The following is a 22,089-nucleotide window of genomic DNA, read 5'->3' as shown; positions in this document are numbered from 1 at the left end:
AACCTTAGGGTTAGATCGATGCATAAGTATAAGAGGGCAGAGTTTGATGAAACATTTTATGAATTTGGAATAAGGTTCTTGTTTCACCTCTGAGACAGTAATCTACACTGAACAAAATTATAAATGCAACACTTTTGTTTTTGCCCCCATTCATTATTAGCTGAACTCAAAGATCTAAGACTTTCTCTATGTACACAAAAGGCCAATTTCTCTCAAATATTGTTCACAAATCTGTCTAAATCTGTTAGTGAGCACTTCTCCTTTGCTGAGATAATCCATCCACCTCACAGGTGTGACATATCAAGATGCTGATCAGACAGCATTGGTATTGTACAGGTGTGCCTTAGGCTGGCCACAATAAAATGCCACTCAAAAAGTCTTAGATCTTTGAGTTCAGGTCATGATGAATGGGGGCAAAAAAAAGTGTTGCGTTTATAATTTTGTTCAGTGTATGTTCACTTTTTCCCAAATGTCAAGGGTCAGTAAAGAGTAGTAACCCAAGAAGAAGGACTGCAGTGTTTTTTACTCAGCTGCATTTTTGCAGAATTAAAGCAGGGCTAACTGATAGTTAGACCGATGTATGATTAATCAGTACTATAGTTATTGCTTTTAAAGACACAATCCATGTTAAAATGTGTACCTCAATCACCAAATGAAGGGTCCAATTCACCCATATCAGAAAAACATACTTTCTCACCTTCCCATGTGGCATCTAGCCATGCAGATAGTTTTGCTTTTATGGGCCCATGTTTTGATCTACTTGTGAAACTTGTGCTGCCTCCCTATCACAGTGGTGGTGAAAGTAATTTTGCAAAGCTCAAAAGTGGAGAAAAAAGTTGAACACATTTTGAGAAACAAATTCCTGGTTACTCAAGATACTCCAAGGACCTCACTGTCACCAGTGTAGTAGAAAGTATGCACTGAATTTCTTTGTCTTTTTTTTTTTTTGTATTGGATTTATATTAGAATCTTCTTTCTTCTCCAAAATGCTGTATTTCATCTTTAAGCCAAATTGTTACAGTAAACAAGTGGTTCTCAAATTTTTTCTGTCACACTCCCCTTTAGAATTCCAGCAAAAGTGAATTTCATTTTTATCAATCATTAACAACAAGGGCGATTTTTTTTTTCTTTATGCCACCACATGAATCACATTCATGCAACTTTAGGTTCGCTAGACATCAGTGCCCCACCTGCAATGGCAATCTGCCACCCCAGGGGGGCCCAGTTTCAGAACCACTGCAGTATACATATATTTATATAGAGAACATTTGATATGACATTTTGATTTAATTTTATGGTTACATCATTTCTATTTCAGAGGCTTTTCCATTGATGCTCCTTATGAACTGAAGTATCGAAGGTACTTTAAAAGAGCCTTTAAAGATTATAATTATAATTATTGTATGTATGTAATTGGATGTGTATAATAATAACAATAATTGTAATCAAAACATCACATGATAAACCCAATTGGTGCAAAAACCTTAAGACCCTGAATACTTAATGGTGCACCTGTAGTAAATGACTCAATCAAACCAACACATTTGTTCAATTGTATATGTTGTTTCCAGTTTAGTTTAGAATCAGCTTGCACTAAAATGAATCGCATAGCACGTCATTTAAAGAGTTACTAGTGCTAGCTCTACAGTCCGGCACTATAGATTTGTATTAGTCAGAACTACTCATGCAATCAGCATTGCCACCAAAGCCCTGCAGGATTTATCCTCATAATAACTTCTGGTGTTTAAGAGCCCGTAATAGCTTTGTCCAGTTATATTTATTAGATTAATTTCTACAGATTTAATTGATACATGAATATTTTAATGTTTACGCCTTACATACTGTACAAGGCCTTTGAGGCCCCAGGAAACTGGGAGGAGGAGTAAAGTAAATCCTGTTCCTGGTAAGCCCCTTGAAAACCTAGGGTTTTTTTTGCAATGGAAATATATGAAAATGTTTTAATTATTCAATGGAGTCATAGTTTAATTAGACTTTAAGATTAGTCTAATTATTCTGGTGCTGAAATATAAATGTGATTTACTGATTATAGTTAAGTAGGTGAGATTAACACTAGATGAAGTGTGGCAGAGCTTTGAGGAAGGGCTTTATTGCAGATGGATTGCCTTGTGTTATTCTCCTGGTGATACGCTACTAAAAGTTACAAGCTGTTGTACAAGGGTGCATCAGGTTGCTTCTTTGTTGGCTTTATGGAAAAGAGAGGTGCTTTACTTTCTCTCTCTCAGTCTAATCCTCTTTCCCCTTGACTTTCTCTCTCTTTAGACACAATTACAATGCAAAAGACAGACCCCTTCATGTGCTGATCAACTTTGTTTGGTGCTCTCAATATGAAAGACACGAAAGAATTGTAATCAGGTTACAAGGTACAAGGTTATCATTTTACAACACAGGATTGTATAACGAAATGATTGAAACCAATACTATCAGGACTGCTTGTGGACTGACAAATACCTTGAACTCTTGTGGGAAACAGATCGTGTATTGAACATGTTGTGTTCAAGGCAATGTGATGGTACTTCATTTAAGAAGTATTTTTGTACCTTTTTGAAAAGCTTGTCTTGATTTCAGTTTTTATTGATGCTAACGGACGTGGTTAGACCTGTAAATAAAGTTTTTTTTAAAAAAAGGCTCTCTCTCTCAGTCTTTTTCAGATGTTTGATCCAGATTCACATTTTTATGCAAAATGATCTGCACGCATGTGTGTATATTCCTGTTGATTTGATGAAGCGTTTTTTTCTTGTTACCACAACATTCTTCAGTTTCCTGCTTTTGTTCATCTTGCTCAGTTGCAAGTTAAATGGGTTGTGAAGCATCAGAATATGACTAAGTAAGTAAAGTAAAAAATATCCCTTACTCAACAATGAGCTGTTCATATAAATGGATTCCAGAGCCGGTATCTCCATTTTCAAAGTTTCCAATTCCCACTTTTTTCTCCTGATGATTTTTCTCCCACATGGTAAAATATGCAGCAGGCCTGAAATACGCTACAAATCTATTTAGAATATTTGAATCCTAAAAGATACTAAGATTGCACTGGCAGAGGAACCAAAAGCACGACTCAGAAACAGGCAGTAAATGAGAGGACAAAAGTTTACTTAACAGGCAAAGATTCTGTACACAGGAGATCAGTCAAATATGGGCAAACAAATCCCGCAGGGAGTAGGCTAAGGCAATGTCAGGAACTCTATAGGGAGTCCAAGAAACAGTTTTGGACCAATAAAATACTACTAGAGGGCTACTTCCTGTTGGCACCAGCATCTACTGTGCATGATCGCGCAGCATAACCGTGGTTTAATGATGTAGAACAATGGCAGAAACACCGTAATTCTGGTAGCTGCATAGCTGCGCCAACAAAAAGTTTCATGGCTCAGTGTGTTTGTCTGACATGGATCGTCACTGTTTAATCAGCCCACCTACAAGGTTCACCTGCCAAATACCAATGCAGCATCTCTGATTGCTCTGATAGTTTTTTTTTGATTGCTGAGAGTTTATAATCTTAACAATACGGTTACATCTCTCATGTGCGATGTGGTTTTGACGTCATATTTGGGCCTACATGGATCCCTCCATGCAGGCTTTGGTTGGCTTCACTGTCCGGCTTACCCCCTTTACAGTTACACTGGTGGGAATCAGACAGGGGCAATGAAATGAGGTGATCTGAAATGGCAGGAGAGGTGAGTAACAAACCAAGGAACAGAGAATAAATAAATGAAAACATGGACCACAAAAACTTAACCAAGGCAGGATGTATCAAAGATTAGCCTAAATAATGTGTTCATTAGCTGTTATTCATGCAAGTTGTGTGGTTCATGTAAAATATAAATATTATGGGCAGTCCTTCTTCATTTTGTCTTATTAAATCAAGATCACATGCAAAGAGGGAGATGTATTGTAGATAGAGGGAAGCAGGTTAGTCGGAAATTTGCAACTGAATATTAAAACATTATGTAGCAGCTTGAATCATACTTGGACTAGAAGTCAGGATATCTCAGCCTCTGTTGCATATATTTTGACTTTGAATGATATCTCCCGGAACCTGCAATACCCAGGAATCATACCTGCCAACATTTAGGCTTCAAAGTACTTGATGGATCCATGTATGACGAGTTATGACAAGTTTCAGGGCCATGCAAATTGCGAATCGGCAGGTGTGAGAAGTGCTTCCCACCATATGGTTATTTTTTAATAGTTTCTGACTTTGTACCATAGGTTTTCAAATATTTTGATTTTATTTCCTTTAGTAAATTTGATTAGTGACTTTGTATGTGCCAAGAATATTTATCAGGGATAAAGTAGGGATAAAACCAGTCTACTGCTTTTGTTATCACCAGATAGTTTCTTGTCATGGCACTTTTAATGAACCCCATCCTCGAAGTAACGTATGTGCAGCCTCTCGGGGAAACACCGGACGTGACTGGAAGTTGATCAGCCCCCTTTCACGCTTTTAAACGGTCACATCAGTTGCGTCAAAGCCCCCATTTTTGATGCTAGTGGCGCCCTTTGCTAACAGGATGAATTGACCCACTGTTAAACAGATATCCGCCTGAGTCAGCCTCTATAGGAGTTGAATACATTAACACAGTCCCCGATAGTGATGTTTGACCTCAACTCCCACTCACAGAACACATCACATTCCTCTGAGTGTGAGTTTGTATGTGTGTGCACACTGGGGTTTTGAAAGCCGATACGGACGACAATATTTTTTGTATTAAATATCTGGTCTAAAATGATTGTAAATGTGTTTTCTCTAGAAGTATAAAAAGTAATCTTAAATTGTTTTTGTTCATTTTTATGTGAATCTGACAAAGATGTGTCATTTAAGTCTGTTCAAAATTAGGTCCTCCCATCATTCATGATGGATAGGTACTGTATAATTAAACTTACTGCATTAGACCCTTATTCTATATGATATATGCTACAGTATGTCACTTTCATTTGAACATGTGTGGTTATGTGTTAGTCTATGCATGTGTGAACTGTACAGTTTACATGCATGAGGTAGCAGTGACTTGAAGGTTAGGACTCCAGAAAAAAATTGGGTTGGAAGGTGAAAGAGCAACATTTGCCCCTCCCTCATTACTAATGTTGACGTGCTATTGGGAAAGGCCCTTAAATCCTACCTGCATGAGACAAAAACACAGAAAGACATTTCAGTTAAGGGTAATCTATGTGAGAGAACATGATGCCAGAGAGGAAGAAGGACAGACATGGAGACGAAAGGAGGGAAATAGAGAGACAATATCTATGAGAGGACCTTCATCGGCGACCCTGGCGGTTCTGTCATTCCTACAGTGTTGAGTCATGTGGGATGTTTCTGGGTAGTCTCGGGGCCCAGCAGCCCTTTTTTGGGAATGTCATGTTTTAACAACTCCAATGCCTTTTTAATTCCCGCTTCTGAAAGTCTGTCTGGAAGTACTGGAATGTGTGTGAGGCAGCAGGCCAGACATTAGTGTTTGGAAATAAACTGTCTGTCCAATCTGATTGGCCTCGTTCTCAGGGACGTGGGAGCAGCAAGCCTGCGAACACATAAACACACATGCATGCACAAACAAGGACGGGCACGCTTCCAAATGCACCTTACTTACTTCATTCCCAATCGCTTTTACACTCACTACACTAAAACATGCACATGTATACACACATACTGTACAAGGACAAACACACGGCCACAGGCACACACACATACAGTACAGATGAAGCAAATACTCTGTCTGTCACACACTGAGCACAGATCCTGGGTGTGTGTGTGTTGAGAGAGAGAAGGGCCAATGGAAAGGCTAGGCTAATTCTTTTTTGTTAATATCATTCCCACAGCAGTGCTGAAAAGTCTGAAGGAATGGCAGCAATTCAACTGCAGGAGGCTCCTGGGAGACTGGTAGAGTTAATGGACCATGTGTGTTCATATTATTATGTGTGTATGTGTGTGTGTGTGTGTGTGTGTGTTTCAATCTAAAGAAGGAGGACCAATGGAGAATTGTGATGAAATAAGCTACAACAACATAAAAGGAACTTAATTGTTCCCTAAAGGCACAGTGTAAGTGACAAGAATAACTCTAAGCTCCCACATCCCATCAGAGACACTAGCAACAACTTAGAATGGCTCTAGATTGAAGATTCCTATTTTTTTGTGTGTGTTTGTTAAAACAATGGGAAATACAGAATAATGGCTTGAGGAAAAGGATGTTTGGAAACCTGGAATTGTGTATCAGCTTGAAAATCATGGTTTATGAATTGTGATATTTCAAATAACACTGTGTGACCACAAACCGTGACTCGCTCCTGGTGATTTCAGAATCAGGTTAGAAGTGAGAGAAATTCCTGACATATTTAATGTCAAGAATATAATAACAGCACTAAATATGTTTGATTACATGCAGCAGAGTTCTTTGTAAATGCACACACTTCCTTTTAGGACTATATTTAACATTACCCACTGTGAGATCTCCAAGTTTTCTAGGGGGACTTCTGCTCCTTTTCATTTAAACAGCTCAAATGAGCAACTACTGTAGTAGTTATAACTATTGCATTGCTAAGATACATCCTCATTTAGAAATTAGATGCATTATTTGTGAAAAAGAAGGCAGATATGTTTAAAATCAACCAATTCCTGACCAAAGTTGAACATTTGCTGATTCTGTTCATTTTCCATGCCTGTCTGTCATCTCAGACAGTATCATTCTTTCCTTGTCCAACAGTGGTTCGTTAGTCAATTGTCACCATTCCCGCTGTACCATGCGCTGGTTCTTGTTTTTGGAGTCCAAATATCATCGATCAAAACCTGGCAATGACTTTTCAGTAAAACACTGTGTCATAAATCTGCTGTGTAGTGTTTTGGTGTCTCAAAAGCCATCAAACTTATGATCTATGACTCATTCTGGATTTCCTGGATTGTATTGCATCTGAACCTACAAGCAACACGCCCAGAACAATGCAGCCCCTATTTTCGGTCTGAACACCTGCTGACATGGAGATCCACTCCCAACACTCTTCCACCTTCCACTTTGCTTTGGTACATGAACTTCATAAGTTCCTCAAAGAGCTCCTTCCATCTTCTTTTTATGTAAGAAAAGTTGTTCAAAGTAAAGGGGTGAAGTCTTTCTCTCTTGCAGCTGTTTCCAGCAAAGCCCCAACACATGTGTTGGGTATACCAAGTATGTCCGACAGCCTCCCCTTCACTCTGATCCCATCTCACCACCAGATGGAGATAAGCTGACATCCAAGCCCATACTCTTCAGTGGTGTGTCCATAATTGCCTCAGGTCCGATAAAACAACTACAAAGTGGACAATATCGAACAAACTTATATATATCGGTGTAATCCTACTTTGAAGTGCTGATGGGTTGTTGCTGCCAATCCTCTGTAAGGCCCATCACAGCTCATATAAACACATCAAACATATAACAACACCCTGGCATTGAAAAGACAGAGAAACAGATGTGTGTAAGTTTGTGTGTCCATGACTTAATGTGTACTGAATTCCTAATTTGCTCACATGTGGGCACCATACCTACTTTAATTTGGGTATCAGTGCTCTTGCCAAATATATGTTACCGGAAAAGCTGTAAAGAAGGACCTTTATGTTTACTGAGACCTGAGAGAAGGATGAGCTTTTCACCAACATACTAGTTCACTGTGTAACTATGAGATAAACATAACGATGAGAGAGGAGGATTAGAGGATGGAAAAAAAGTATGAACTCTGGAACAACCTGCCTGAGGAGTTTAGGCTTGCACAATCAGCACTGTTTCTCCAATCACTGCTCAAAATGAAGTTTCATGAACTTGCTTTCATATGTTTTTCTCCGTTATTGGTTTGGCCAAAAAACAGCGGCAGCCACAGCTGGCTACCGGCCCCAGAGGTCGGTGTGTCCCTGTTATTAATCAAGTCTGTTAATGACAGGCATGCTGAAAGCAAGACAACTTGTGTAACCACGGAGTGAAGAGACTAACTCTAGGGCCCCCCGAGCTAATCTAGTTTAACCAGAGATAACCACGTCCTAACAGCCTAGTATTTAAGGAATCATGGTCATACTGGATGATGTCGCACCTCACAATTAAGTGTCAATACAGGAAGTAGTGTGCCCCTTATGAAGCAATGCAGAAAGTAGAGGTGTGGCGCAGGGTGATGGATTAACATGTATCATGTTAGACTTTAACGCTGACATTAAGACTGGAGTTTGCTTCCTGTCATAATCCTGCAATTAACCTTTTGATTAACCTTAACCACAATCAGCTCAACCTTAACCAAGCGTTTTAGTTAACCATAATTATTTGCAATAACCAAAATCTTTCCAGGACCTTAACCATGCCTCATGGGGTCAGTCGCTGCAAAAATTCTATTTGTAAAATGGAAAACTTTATGTACCATTCATAGCCTCAGCTTGATCTCACTGCTGAAATGTTTGCATTGCATGGAATTTTGGAGTAGTCTAAATTCAAATGACTATCAGTGTAAGAAGAGAACCTAATACTGGCGTTGTGTAAAAAGTTATGCATCATGCACTTATGGTTTCCTGGATTAATTTACTATTCAGGTCTGCTTTTATGTGAAATTACAATAATTTAAAATCAGTCCCTGCGTTGGGTTGTATTTTGTGTGTTGTGACCAATATTGTCATTATTCTCATTATCATCAAATCAAATCCATGCTAGCCAGCTACTTGAGATTGTTTAAAAACGTGGCAGCCAAAGTGGTCCACTTGTGGAGAAATATGTAACCAAACAGAGAGTCTATTCTCCTCTGGAGCTCATTTACATTTTCCTTGGTGTTAGCAACTCTGCTTCACAAACTCTTTCTCTCACTTACACATACAGACACACACACACACACACACACACACACACACACACACACACACACACACACACACACACACACACACACACACCACACACTGAGGGGTGTGCGTGGGCAGATAGAAAGGAGAGGAATCCCTGATAAGCCAGTAGCCTGGCGGAGGGCATAGAGAGAGGAATGGCAGCTATGTCGGGCATTCACAACACTGTGTGGTGTCACCAAACAAAGCCTTCCCTTCTCCCGCTTGTCAAAGACACCATTGTGGCGTGAGGAGAGAGCCTTTATATCACACACACATTCCACGCATGTTCCCCCCAACCACACACACACACACACACACACAAACACACACACACTCTCTCATAAACACAGACCTACACAAACACACACGCAAATAAAAAAACCTACCATGTAAACCTACATATGAGAGGTGATGTAAACACCAAAACATATGTGCACTGTATTTTTACTTAGAATATTAACAATACATATACAATGCATGCATGCACAAATACAAAAACAGTTACATCAACACAAAATCTATGAATGTGAACACGCACAAACAAAAAGGCAAGATTACATCATTAACACGCATATATGCACATGTATTTTACCATATGTATCATACGTATATGTAATCATACACGTAGAGAAATTCTCTCTCTTTCACTTTCGTTTCTCTGGCTTCTGGCTTGCTGTGTTGACAGGATTGAGACTTCCAGCAGAGAGGCTGGCATCCTCAGCATGGAGCCCCCAGTGAGAGTCACCTGTGAGGGGGTGGGAGTGAGGGGAAGCTCCCCTACTCACTGGAAGTCTGTGAAGTTAATGACAGCTGACACACTCACTGGGGGGTTGACAGCGAGACTTGTTCCTGTAAGACAGGGAAGCTGTGTGTGTGTGTGTGTGTGTGTGAGAGAGAGAGAGAGAGAGAGAGAGGGTGCGTTAGCCTCTTCCTGTTGCTCTGACAAGCTCCTGACTGCTCCTGCCACCTCCACCTCAGCCACAATGGACTCATGGGAAGGCGGACATGACAGGAGGGTGGGACTCACATATGTCTCATGTCTGACTTTGCAGAGTGACTCTGCAAACACCTGTCAATCACTGTCAGGGCAGGACGAGAGATACAGTACAACTGGAATGTGTGTGTTTGTATACTTGAGATTTAAGAGTTGCAAAAAGGGAGCAATCTTTGAATGCTGGACACGGGCATTAAAGTGTGTAATGTGGCAGTGAGGAAGAAAAGCATGTGTGCCTTTTAACGTCAAAAGGAGAAGAGCATTTGCATTTTAGTAACAGATGCTGCTTGTTTTGTTTTAAGATTGAAGGGTGGACCAACATTTAGTAGTCTATCAGTTTATCTTTGAAACTTACATTACTTTATCTTTAATAACTTTAATAACTTTATCTCATTAAAAGATACTGGGGAAACATTAGTTTGCGGGATGTGTATGTGGAAAGGGCTGGGTCAGCAGCAGCTGCTGAAAGGTTGAGATTATTTGGGGCCGGCTCTCCTGTCAGCCTCGTAGAGAGCTTCCCAGCATGGGGGTCATCATCACAGAGGAAGCTCCCAATTTCACTTCCCCAAGTTACAGTAGCAGAGCCTACCAGGACTCTGGGCCTTGACAAGACATCCTGCTGAGGGGCTTTCTGGCTGCAGGGTGCCTGGTTAGATTGTTGGATAAAGACATAGAAAGCAGGGGCTGAGTACAAGGACAATAGCGGGACAGTAGAGGAACAGTAGGGGAGAGAGGGATTACCTGCCAATTAGGCAAAGTTAATGTGAAGAATGATGGGTGTCAACCTGTCAGAACCCGGGGAGGTGGGGGGATCAGCTGGATAAGCATCATGTTATCCCTTAGATTACACTCTCTGCTGACATGCTCTCTTACACACACACACACGCACACACACACACACACACACACACACACAAACAAACAAACAAACAAACAAACAAACACACAGGCACACTTTGAGTTTGTACACTAATAAATTACAAATCTAATGTACATGAGTAATTCCAGGCTTTTAAAATTACACTTTTAACCTTGTATTCTTAACTTTTTAATTTTAGAAGTTGACCAAAAACAAAATTGTGTTTTTGGTCAAATTATATGGATTACATTACGTTACAGTTGGAAAACAAATGTGAAAATTCTGAGTAACAAATTTGAGTTGCTGTGCAAACATCCAATGTAGACACATTTAGTACAAATACAGAGCTAGTCAATTACAGTTAGCAAGATAGATTTACGTGGGTGGTTTTCTCTTTGCAGATGTCACAGCAGGTGGATGAAAAAGATCATCATTAAAAGGTGGGTGCTGAATGTATTGCCATTTGCCATGGCCTTTGGGCTGATCTACATACTCAACCTGAGGTAGGCAAGGGAGTTCAAACTTACATTTGAGGTTTTCCAAAATCTCCAGGTAGAGTTTGACACAAACAGGATGTCTACAAAGGTGCTGAAACTCAATTGGGCATACAGGCAGTGAGCTGAAAACATTGGCTGGACCAAATGTACTTTCACATTTTCTCTCTGGTTGGCAGTTCAAAAAAAGTACACTGGACTTTTATTCCCAACAAATTCTGGATCCTTCTCTGCATATAAAGGCACATTGAAGTTACTCTTTAGTTTTATTATTAGGTGATCATATGTTTTTTTTTACAGCATATATCAAACTATCTTATACAGGGGAATGCTAGATTTTGGACTGTCAAAGCAGCTAGGACACTAAGCACTACTACTGTTCATGAAGTATCCATGACTACTGAAGTTAGTTTGCGTTTGCCCATTGATGTCAAAACTAATACCTTGGAGGACTTTATTCATCCTGTATGGCACACCCTGTTTTCATTTTGCAAGTGATTTGTATTAGCTTAAACTTTTTGATTTCACAATCGCATTTTCCCCAATAACACTTCAATTTCATGTCATGTTCTATTTTAATGTCACTTTTTGTGACAGCAGTGAAGTGACTTCTCCCTCACCTTTCAGCCAATCACACACTCCCTGTCTCTTAAGTAAGTAAGCTTAACAACTGATCTGGGTCAATGGTCCAGGAATGCCCCTCTGTGGCTCTGGTATGTGTGGTATGGTCATTATGGGCAGCATGGGACAGTGGCAGCAAGTAGGTTCGTGTAACACAGGCCAGGATGATTGACAAGCAGGTGGCAGAGCAAGGGATTCCCCACTGCTGAGTAGCTGTGTGTTTTCACCTCCTTTTTTAACTGATTTGGCACTACAATGATCACAAACAAGGTTTAAGGGGAAAATTCTTGCGATTCTACAGATTCCAGTGCATTCTTAGATATTTCACAGATGTCTGTCATCAAATTCCACACTCATTTTTGAATACAGTTTTTTACTCATGTTGCTGTAATAGCATAGCATGTAATAGTACCATTCAATTAGTCTAGCGGCATGACAAAACCCCTAATAAACAGACAATTGTCTTTAAATGAACTTTATGAAATATGATTTCTTTAAGATGTTTTTCCCAATTAGCAACATGACAGGTAATTTTCTCTATGAACACTGTATGTGTGTGTGTGTGTGTGTGAGAGAGAGGAAGAGAAAGTGAGAGAAAGAGACAGCAGGTTGAGGGAGATATGGCTCTATAGGTGGTTGTCAGTAGTTCAAGACAGCAAATAGAGAAACAGTAGATACAGACTAACATACAGTGACACAGGCATTAAGTAAGCCATGAGTTTTGATAATCCAAATGAGTGACTGTCAAATTCTGCTTGTCAGCGATGTTTAAGTTTTGCACTCTGTGAGTTTTTGGTCATTTGATTATCTGTTATTTTGGTCTGTTGTGTTTTGGGGTTCTGTCTTGTCTGTTGTCCTGTGTCCAGTCTGGGTTTACGGTGAGCTCTGCCGTTTTGTTGTCCGTTTGTTTCTGTGTTAATCTGGTTTTGTCCGGTTACCCATAGTCTGTTGTCTGTGTTGTCCTGTTTCCTGGTTAGTTCTGTCTCTGTTCCCTACCCTGGTCTGTGTAACAGTTGGTCCATGTTTTCTGCTTTGAAGTTTCATTCCTTGTTGTGTGTTCTCTGTTTAGCCTTGTTTATTTCATTGTTCATTTGCAGGTTCTTTTTAGCTCACTTTGTAGTCTGTCATGTATCTTAGATTTAGCTCTGCATTTTGGTTCTGTGTCTTAGTTTATGTCTGTGTTTAGTGTCCAGTAACCTAGGTTATGTCTGTTCCCCCAGTTATCTCTGTTCTCCCCTGCTGTCTCTCTGCCTGCCCGCCTGCCCGCCCGCGCGCCCGCCCGCCCGCCCGCCTGCCCGCCCGCCCGCCCGCCCGCCCGCCTGCCCGCCTGCCCGCCTGCCTGCCCGCCTGCCTGCCCGCCTGCCCGCCTGCCTGCCTGCCTGCCTGCCTGCCTGCCTGCCCGCCTGCCTCTCTGTTTTCCCCTACCCCCTGTCTGCCTCGTTAGCCTTGATCCCTGTCACCTGTATTGCTCCCGCCCTGCCCGTTAGTCCCTGTGTATAAATGTTTGGTTTTTCTGTTCATTCGCTGTCTGGTCATTGTAGTGTGTTTACACTCAGTTGTGTTCGTTTGGAAGAGTGTTCTGTCTCCCTGTTGCTATGCCATCCTTCAGTCATCTTGGATTTTCCGGTCAACTGCCTGTTAACCTGTTTTCATTTGGATTAAGAAAACCCTGAACTGAATCTCTACTCTGTGTCTTGTCTTGCCCCTGCTTACCACTCATTCTGAAAACTGTGACAGTGACACAACAAGTAGGTGAAATTCCGCTAGAATATATTGGTAGAAAGGAGTCAAGCCCCTGTGTGTCGTTGGTAAGTCTACAGTGTCCTTGAGAAATCCCGTATCCCGTCAGCTAAGAACAGGATTCCACATTCAGACTGTAGGGTCAGAATTTGGCGTAAACAATAGGAAAGCATGGATCCATCCTGCCTTGTATCAACAGTTCAGGCTGGTGTGGGGGATATTTTCTTGGCCACTTTGGGCCCCTTAGTCCCTTTATGACCACAGTGTAGCCATATTCCGATGTCTACTTCCAGCACGAAGATGCACCATGTCACTCAAATCATCTCAAACTAGTTTCTTGAACATGACCAAGGTGTACCTAATAAAGCAGTGAGTGTAAGTTTGGCATTTGTTCGGCACATCATCAATACTTGACTTTCTTTTGAGGGATAGCAAATAACTTATGGACTGAAAACAAGCCCAGGTCAACATAATGGGACAAAAAATGCGATAAGTGGTTGACTATGGATGGATGGATGGACATTCCTGGTTGTGACTATGTTTGTATTAGGTTTATATTAGTTCATACCTGATTCCTCATCAGTCTGTTATAAGAAACTGGAAAGTTTTTCCTTGCCACTATCGCCAAGTGCTTGCTCATATTAGGAATTGGTGTGTCTCTGTAAATAATATTACGAAGTGGACGATTTAGACGTGCTCTACATGAAAAGTGCAATGATAACTTCTGTTATGCATTGGCGCTATATAAATAAAACTGAATTGAACTTTAATCAAGGAAGACTGTGTTGAGTGCTGCCTCACCCTGCTTTGAAGGGATTTTCATGCAATCCTTACAAACCTGAACAACTGTTTCTGCTGCTAAACAGGTCATAACTAAACAAGTCATATTTCTTTGTAAATACTGAAATTTGAAATGTCATAAACATGTAAATGTAAGCCAATCTATCACAAGTTTTAAGGAGCATTTCCCTGCTTTTGAATAGAGTTGCTATTGATCCACAACCATTAACTTGGCTAAGTTGTACTATGTCCCTCTTCATTATACCCTTAAGCACCATGCAAAAGAAATTAAAAGGACGCACTGAACTGTCCCTTTAAGGAGCCACTAATCCATCCATAAGAATGTCATATAGCTTCCAGGGGGAAGTTTTAACACCCTACAAATGTTGAAATGTTTTTGGTGTAAAAAAAAAACAAAAAAAAGTCATAAGAGTTGAATCCCTGCTCCTCTAGATGCAGGCAGAGCTGTAGTGGAGCAGCCTGTAGTGGAGACTGAGCAGGGGAAACAGGTGTTGGTTGCTAAATGTGCTTTCAGTGAGCAGAGGAATGACAGCTATGTACTGGCCTCTGTGGTTGCTGGCACATTACCCAGAGCGGAGCTGACAGAAACAACCTACTGCTGTAGCTACTCTGGCCTTTATGAATGGAGTGCCTTTCCCTCTGGTGGAAGAAGAACTTTAGTTTAGTAAATTGACACGATAACAAACATGAGAAACAAAAAATTGTGAAGTTATTGCATGCGGTGTGTATTAATCTTTATTTCCCCAACCCAACAGTGCTTCTCATGACCCTAGTTCTTCCAAAGCGTTAACTTCTTCTGGTGGAATTTGTTTTGTACTTCTCATTTTGAAAAATCCATCTTCTTCAAGGGAAGACATCATCATGTTTCCTGGCCGCTCTGTGTGTGGGCAGGCAGAGGAATGTGGCTGGCCTGTGTTATGGGTGGATGTTCTTGCTGTACATTGTAAACAGGCATAAATGTTGATCTTTTCCTGCGGTGTAAGTGTGTATTGAATTTTGATTTAACAACCTCTCCTTGGCTGTTGGAGCTCCAACAGACCTCATCCTTGCCACGCTCAGGATCATGGCCCTGTGCAAATATTCCCTCCCTCTTGCCATATGGGACTATCAAGACCAGCAGCGGTAAAACTGTTACAAGAGCCTATTTTTTTGGCTCCAGTTCCAATTAAACATCCTGAAGTGATACTCAAGGAATTGTTCAGTGCAATCTTTTTACTGTGAGAGGACAACACAGTTAGTAGTACTGATGAACCATGTTAGTTATCTGTCTGATCCAAACCAATAATGTGTAATACTATTCAAATTCAGTTACCTTTCCTGCTGCAGCTCAAGCTGATACCTACAAACCCTCCGAAATCCTTCGATTCTGCAGTTCCCCTCAGCTCTGCCGAGCATTTCATCTTTTAGCAAATTGTTTAGATTTTTTGCAACTTTATTGTTTATTGTGGTTCAGTCTCTCAACTCTCAGCAATCCTTTTCCAGCATCAGTAGGCAGTTGTTTTCAAGGAAAAACTCCACACTGCCAGAAGAAAAAAGTGTTCAAGTGGTTCTTGTGATTAGTGAAATGCTCCAACAATGGCGAATGTCCTATGTGTGATCAGAGGGAATGGTTTGCATTATAATCATAATTAACTAACCATAATTAAACATTTCACACTTCACAATTACTTTGATTACTACGGGCTCCCATTTTCACTTTCTACTGAAGGACTTGTTTAAAGCTACTAAAATGATGCCTCTGTGTAAGGTGCAGCCAATGTTGAAATGAGTTGAAAGTGAATATTGGATTTAAACTCATCAAGTGCACACAAACACAACTTCAAATGAATGCTCTTTGCCTGCTGAATGTGTAAATAAGCCACTCTTCGCTAACACCGTATCCACTTAAAGTGATAATATGCCATGTATTGTTAACAGCTTGTTGCGATTCCCCCCACGTGACTAAACAATAAATTACAACACTTCCTACTAGCTGAGCTCTTTGATCAAGTTGATGTTAAGTAAAAATAAAAAAAGAATCCTGAAAAGCATTTTCACATCTGGACATTTGGCTCTATCTGATCATATGAATAGCAAATGTTGCGCATTTGCACGTTCACCACAGCTTTTAAATGTTGCTATATTGTTTTTTCCTGTTTTCCTGGCCTCAGCAGTTTCTTATTGATTCCTCTGTGGTATTATTATTGCTTCATCCAATATAAAGGAGATTAGATTAAACTGTAATGATCTAATCCAAACTAAATTTGATTCGAAAGCTTATAGAGATTTAATGTTTGTCCTGCTTGAACTGCCATTACATGATTTGTTCATTGGAATTTGCATTATGTATACAACTGGTAGTTAGAAAAGGGAAAATAACTTCTGTTGGAATAATATTGTTGCTTTGACACTAATTTTAATAATACTTGTCCTGAGAAGCTGAGCACTCAGTAAAATCTGATGTTTCACTGGTTTCTCTTCTCCTTGGGTGTTCCTAGTCATTTTGACTCAGGTATCATTTAAAACAAGTAAGACTTGGCAAATCAAGCGCAATCAGCAGGACAAGTGATCTGTGGCACTCCCAGCATGCTTCATTAGGCTGCCCTGTTGACACAAACAGAGTGGTGAAAGCTGAGCCTTTCACTAATACCCCTAATACACGCACGAGGAGGGCAAATTAGCTCTAATTACCCCAGTGATTTGTAGGCGTGGAGTTGGCTCATGGAAGTGAGAAAAAGACGTTTGAAGGAAAAAGGGAGGAAAAGGGAGTGGAGGGATTATGATTTCCATATGCCTCTTTTACTCGCCTTTATTGTTTTTGTATCTCCTTTCCTGTCCTCTCGTCTCCTCTCGTCTCCTACCCTCCTCTCTCCTCTCCTCTCCTCTCCTCTTCTCCTCTCTTCTCCTCTCCTCTCCTCTCCTCCCTGATCTCTGTATTTATATAGTTTTGTGTTCAGACAGCTGGGATTGTGTTGCTGATTGTGAGACTAATCATCTGCTCAATTACTCTGGAATGTGTAGCTGTGTCGTGTTATGACTGATCAGCTTTCCCCCCCTCTCTCCCTCTTTCTTTTCATCTCTTTTTGTGGACTCTAACTCCCTCCAGTCTGATACTCAACTCAGCATCTGTTTTCTTGCTGTTTCTTCATTGTTTCACTGAAGCGTCATCTGAAAACTACCTACAGTAGTTTCACTCTGTACTTTTTTTGGGCACGATAAATGGAAGGATTTAAAGTTTTTGCCCCCTTTTTCATTCCATTAAATGTAAAAAGAAAAGTCTACTTTTACATGTAAATAATAGACTGGCAATTTATGGCTGCAAAGAACGACAGCAAATCAGAAACATGGCTGTGGAATAAGTGCAGCTCTACAAGAAAGCACAACCATAAAATTATTCAACTCTATTTCTTCATTCAAGGCATTTCCCTTTAAATTTGCAAGTGAAGTGACACATTTACTGTATTAGAAATCATGGCATTAAACTTGACCAATAACAAAGCCGCTGAATTGAGTTTACAGCAGTCCAGTGTGATACATATGCATACAATATTTGCTGTATCTGTTGATTAGATTTATCCAGCTTCTCTGCACTACATCTGAATGAAGAAATTACACATTTTAAAATATTAGTAAATTAAATGGATGATAAGAACCAGGCTGGGGTTTGGAGGGAAGTTCAGAACAGGGATCCTGAAAGGTTCAAATGGGGCTCATCAGGTCAGAAGGAAAAATAATTTCCAAGAAAATGCAACTATTTCCTCTCATTTCTTAAAATGAATGCAATTCTCTTTTACAGAAAGGAAATAGATGGTGGTTACAAAAGAGGCAATCATGGCAATGGAGATGGGGATCCAAAGCCTCAGATTAGCTCTGGGTTCATCCTCTTCTTATCTGGATTCTTTTGTGCATGGAAACATGGTTCTGTGTGTGTGCACGTGTGTGTGTGGGCTTGTAACTAGATTTTTCTGGCGCATGTAAGTGCAAGAGATAAAATTAAAAAAACATATCCATTTGGAAATATATTGTGTTTATACCAACATATACCAACATATATAAATTTTATCATGAAATAGCTTGAATCTTTGTTACTGATATATTATCAGTTATTGATATAGAGTTGCTAGATACACACTTACGATGATACTGTATGACAGTGTCATCAATTATTGCTTTGAAGATCTTAAATATCAGCACAAAGCATTGGCTATTTAAACTTTAATTAAAAGCTAATGCTACACATGCAACATTTCCTAAATCTCTGACTGCCCCATTTTTTTTGTTATAACTGACAAATTAAATCCCTTTCATATAGCTTTCAGCTCTGTTTTGCTGTATGTTGGTGTTCTTCCTGCAGTGGAAGTGCCTGTGGTGATTCTCCAAGGCTGCCAGTGGGATGCCTTTTAGCATATAAGTGCACTACATGCTGATGCAGAGGCTACATGCTAATGCTAATTAGGAGCTCTGGAGAAGAGGTGAGAGGACATACATCTAAAATTCTCTCCATCTTTTTCTATTTTTTTTCTATTTCTTTTGCCTAGTATTTTTTTACTCTCTCGCACTGGGAATATCAGAGACCTGATGAGTTGCAGTAAACACTATGATAGAGAGTTTAACAGAGATTTTCATACAGCTATTATTAACAATCATAAAAAAGTGTTTGCTGACACATTTTAGGAATTAATAAAATCCACTTATATGTAATTTGCAGCCTATTATTTTATTGCTGAAATGAACCCAAACAGGCATGAACATGAACATGGCAGTATGTTCACACATCAGTAACTTCAGAAAGCATGAGCTGTACACCCACAACTGGACGATTGTTTAGGAAAGGCTACATGCTTGGTAGCGTTGTTGCATTCTGTGTGACATTCCCATGCAAAAGTAAATAAAAATAATACACACAACCCATGTCAATTATTTTTTTGATTACTCTGATTATTCTAAGATATAATAATCACGTGATTTCAGTCGCTAAGGTGTTGATAAGTGTAATTGTGTATAAACGTGGTCCAGATAAATACTCCTGACGTCTAACATTTTAATAGCATAACAAATATTTATAAACAACTACTTATTCTTTTTATGCTTCTGTGTCAGACATTGTTCATACAACTCACATTCATGTTGGCACTTACGTATTTAGTAGTCGACTGAATGCCTTATAGTAGCCTATTCATCTGAATGACATTTTCTTTTAAATATAATAAACAGAAGCCACTTCTTCTTATAATATGTTCTGTCGATAATTTAACAAATTTCATCTATTCTGAGTGTTGAATTAACCTTTTACAGTCAGGGTTTTCCACTTCATAACATCGTAATTTGTTGATGCTTTGGATGGAACTGCAGCTGCTGAGGTCCAGATTTGAAGTCCTGCTGTTTAGAGGAGATGGAGAATGAGAGACGTGGGAGAGAAGGCTGGAATGTTAGTGGACTGCTACTGCTGATCATACCACCTGGTCAGACCACTCACTGCACACACACACACACACACACACACACACACACACACACACACACACACCAGGCCAATCTAAGAAGGCCAGCTGTTGATTATGTCAGGGTGGGTACAAATAATGCTGGTCCTGGCACTGGACCGAGCCTGAAGTATGTATTTAAAGCAGCAACTTTTTTTCAAGATTCATGCTGATGAACATTGTGAACACATCTTCTTCGGAAAGCCGATCATTCCTGACCTTCATTCAGACACTGATATCCAGGCTGTCTCTGTGTGTGTTTTTTATTTAATTTTATGCATGAGATCTTGATTAAATCATATATCAGAATAAAACCAAATCAAAACAGACATTAACTGTAGTTCTTGAAATCTCCCTTTTTGCCTGTGTCTTTAAACATCTTAGTGGTCTGCTACTCTCTGACAAACTTCCTGTCCAGACAGGAAATGCATTCTTTGGTGTGTGTTTGTCAGTCTGGGACCGTGTGTGTTTTTACGTGTGTGTTTGTGTGACAGACATGTCATGGTATCTTACAATAACTGTCTGTGGAATGCAACCCACTTCCCTTGATACCACAACTCAGCCCCTGTCTGGTCCATAATGTACAACATGTTGTTTAGCATGGCTTGTACCCGAAACAGTCATTGAGTACTGCAAAAAGCAATTATCTCTGTATTCTTATTTGAGCAACAGCCTAACCCTAAACCCTAAACCCTAACCCAGGTAAGTTGGGTTAGTGTTTATGAAGATACAATGTTTGAAACTGGGACAAATCCACACCTTCGCTGGTGATAACAATGACCTCCTCACAGTTTAACAAATGGCTGATTCTGCTGTTATTAACATCCTGGTTTGGTCATCAATATCACAGGGTTTGATGGCTCATAGTAACTTCTGTCAGTATGCTCTCACACTGTGTAAGCTTAGATGGGACAATGGTAGACAATCTAGACAATATTCCACCATTTTGATTGAGTTACAGAGTGACAAAGGTCCTATGGTTATATGTAGTGTATGTGGATAATTTTCCTATTTTCTTACATTAAAAGAATGGCAAAAACACTACACATCAATATGGTTTGGTGTCTTACAAAATGAAACTTACTTTTTCTGATTTTACAAGAGAAGAAGCATCCATTATTTAATGGGGTGTAATGGGAAAGTTATGTGTGTTGAGTTGCCAAGTAAATGTATGCCTCTTGGGAGCAGGGACTTGTATAAATATGCTATCAGTATTAAACATATTCTTACTCAAATTTCGAGTGATGTGCTCAAAAACCCTCTGGAAAATAGAGGATGTAGTTTAAGGTGAATATTTTGCTTGAATCTACATATTTTTAGTAAACTTATGTCTGGAAAAGAACCTTCATTTGCAAATAGAGTTCAACATTTTATTACTTAAACATACAGTGCCAATATTTACACTACATAATCCCCAAAGGCAAAATAGTAAAGTAGCATTCAGGCAAACAATTACTGAAGATGTCATCCAGCAAACAACAACTTAGCATGGGAAAACTGAACACAAAGAAAACTTTTACAGTCATCAACAAACATTTACTGTACAAAACAAGATGTGGATCAAAAATCAAGCTCTTGAAACAGAACCACTTGGTCTCACATTGCATGAAAAAGAAATGGTGATTTGTGCCAACAGAGAAGAAGAGACCTTCCATACTTAAAGCTAGTAGTCTGTGCTTATAGTTCATCAAGGGCCTTGACCTGCAGCCAAAGCATTTCATTTAAGTCCAAAGCCTGAGTTCAACTCTGTGGTAAGTTGGTGGACAGTGCAGGACTCAAAGTCAAAGCTACAGTAAGCCATCTACATGGTACATTACAGTGCTGGTGTTGCAGCCATAGGCTACATTGATAGAGCCAAATAGGTCCTTTTTGGTGTGAATTGATATTCCTTTTCATTCTTAGTACATCAGTTAGAACCAAACTGACGTCTTTGCTTTGGTCTGATCAAGAGCTGCAGGAGAAAAAGAAACAAGGTAAAGTTACTATTATGCTTAGTATCACTGACTGCACCAGTTAGCATTATGTGAGTATACTGTGTAGAATTTGTTTTGTAGTTTCTACCTGAGTCATACGCCTCAAGGGATCCATGGAGGGCCGAGGGGGTCCATGTGACAGATGTAGCCGTGACGGGGCTGCTGGGGTCCATCTCCGTCTTTACCCCCTCGCTGTGTGGGGAACTCCCTGTGCTGGTGGTCGGCTGGTTCCTAATACCAGGCAGCAGCAGAGGATTAAACCTGGGATCCAGTGCTGGGCTGTGGGTCGGGTATGAGTGTAGCATGGGGTGG

At 40.0% G+C, this 22,089-nt stretch overlaps 1 protein-coding gene across 2 annotated transcripts in view; it reads right to left on the bottom strand.

The window, feature by feature from the left end:
* Positions 1-21,160: 21,160 nt before the first annotated feature.
* vgll3 (vestigial-like family member 3) overlaps positions 21,161-22,089 on the bottom strand; it is a 10,170-nt gene continuing 9,241 nt past the window's right edge. Inside the window, exons 4-5 of one of the 2 annotated variants that reach the window (XM_046053833.1) lie at positions 21,866-22,015; positions 21,161-21,755 (exon numbers count right to left, since the gene is read on the bottom strand). In XM_046053833.1, coding sequence (XP_045909789.1) covers positions 21,715-21,755; positions 21,866-22,015 — 191 coding nt within the window. In that variant the 3' untranslated portion in view covers positions 21,161-21,714. Of the gene's footprint in view, positions 21,756-21,865 lie in introns of both variants that reach the window. The other variant, XM_046053834.1, reaches the window with a different exon arrangement.

This window comes from Micropterus dolomieu, linkage group LG07 (assembly GCF_021292245.1).
Source record: "Micropterus dolomieu isolate WLL.071019.BEF.003 ecotype Adirondacks linkage group LG07, ASM2129224v1, whole genome shotgun sequence".
Lineage (NCBI taxonomy): Eukaryota > Metazoa > Chordata > Actinopteri > Centrarchiformes > Centrarchidae > Micropterus > Micropterus dolomieu.
This window is presented reverse-complemented; position numbering and strand designations above follow the sequence as displayed.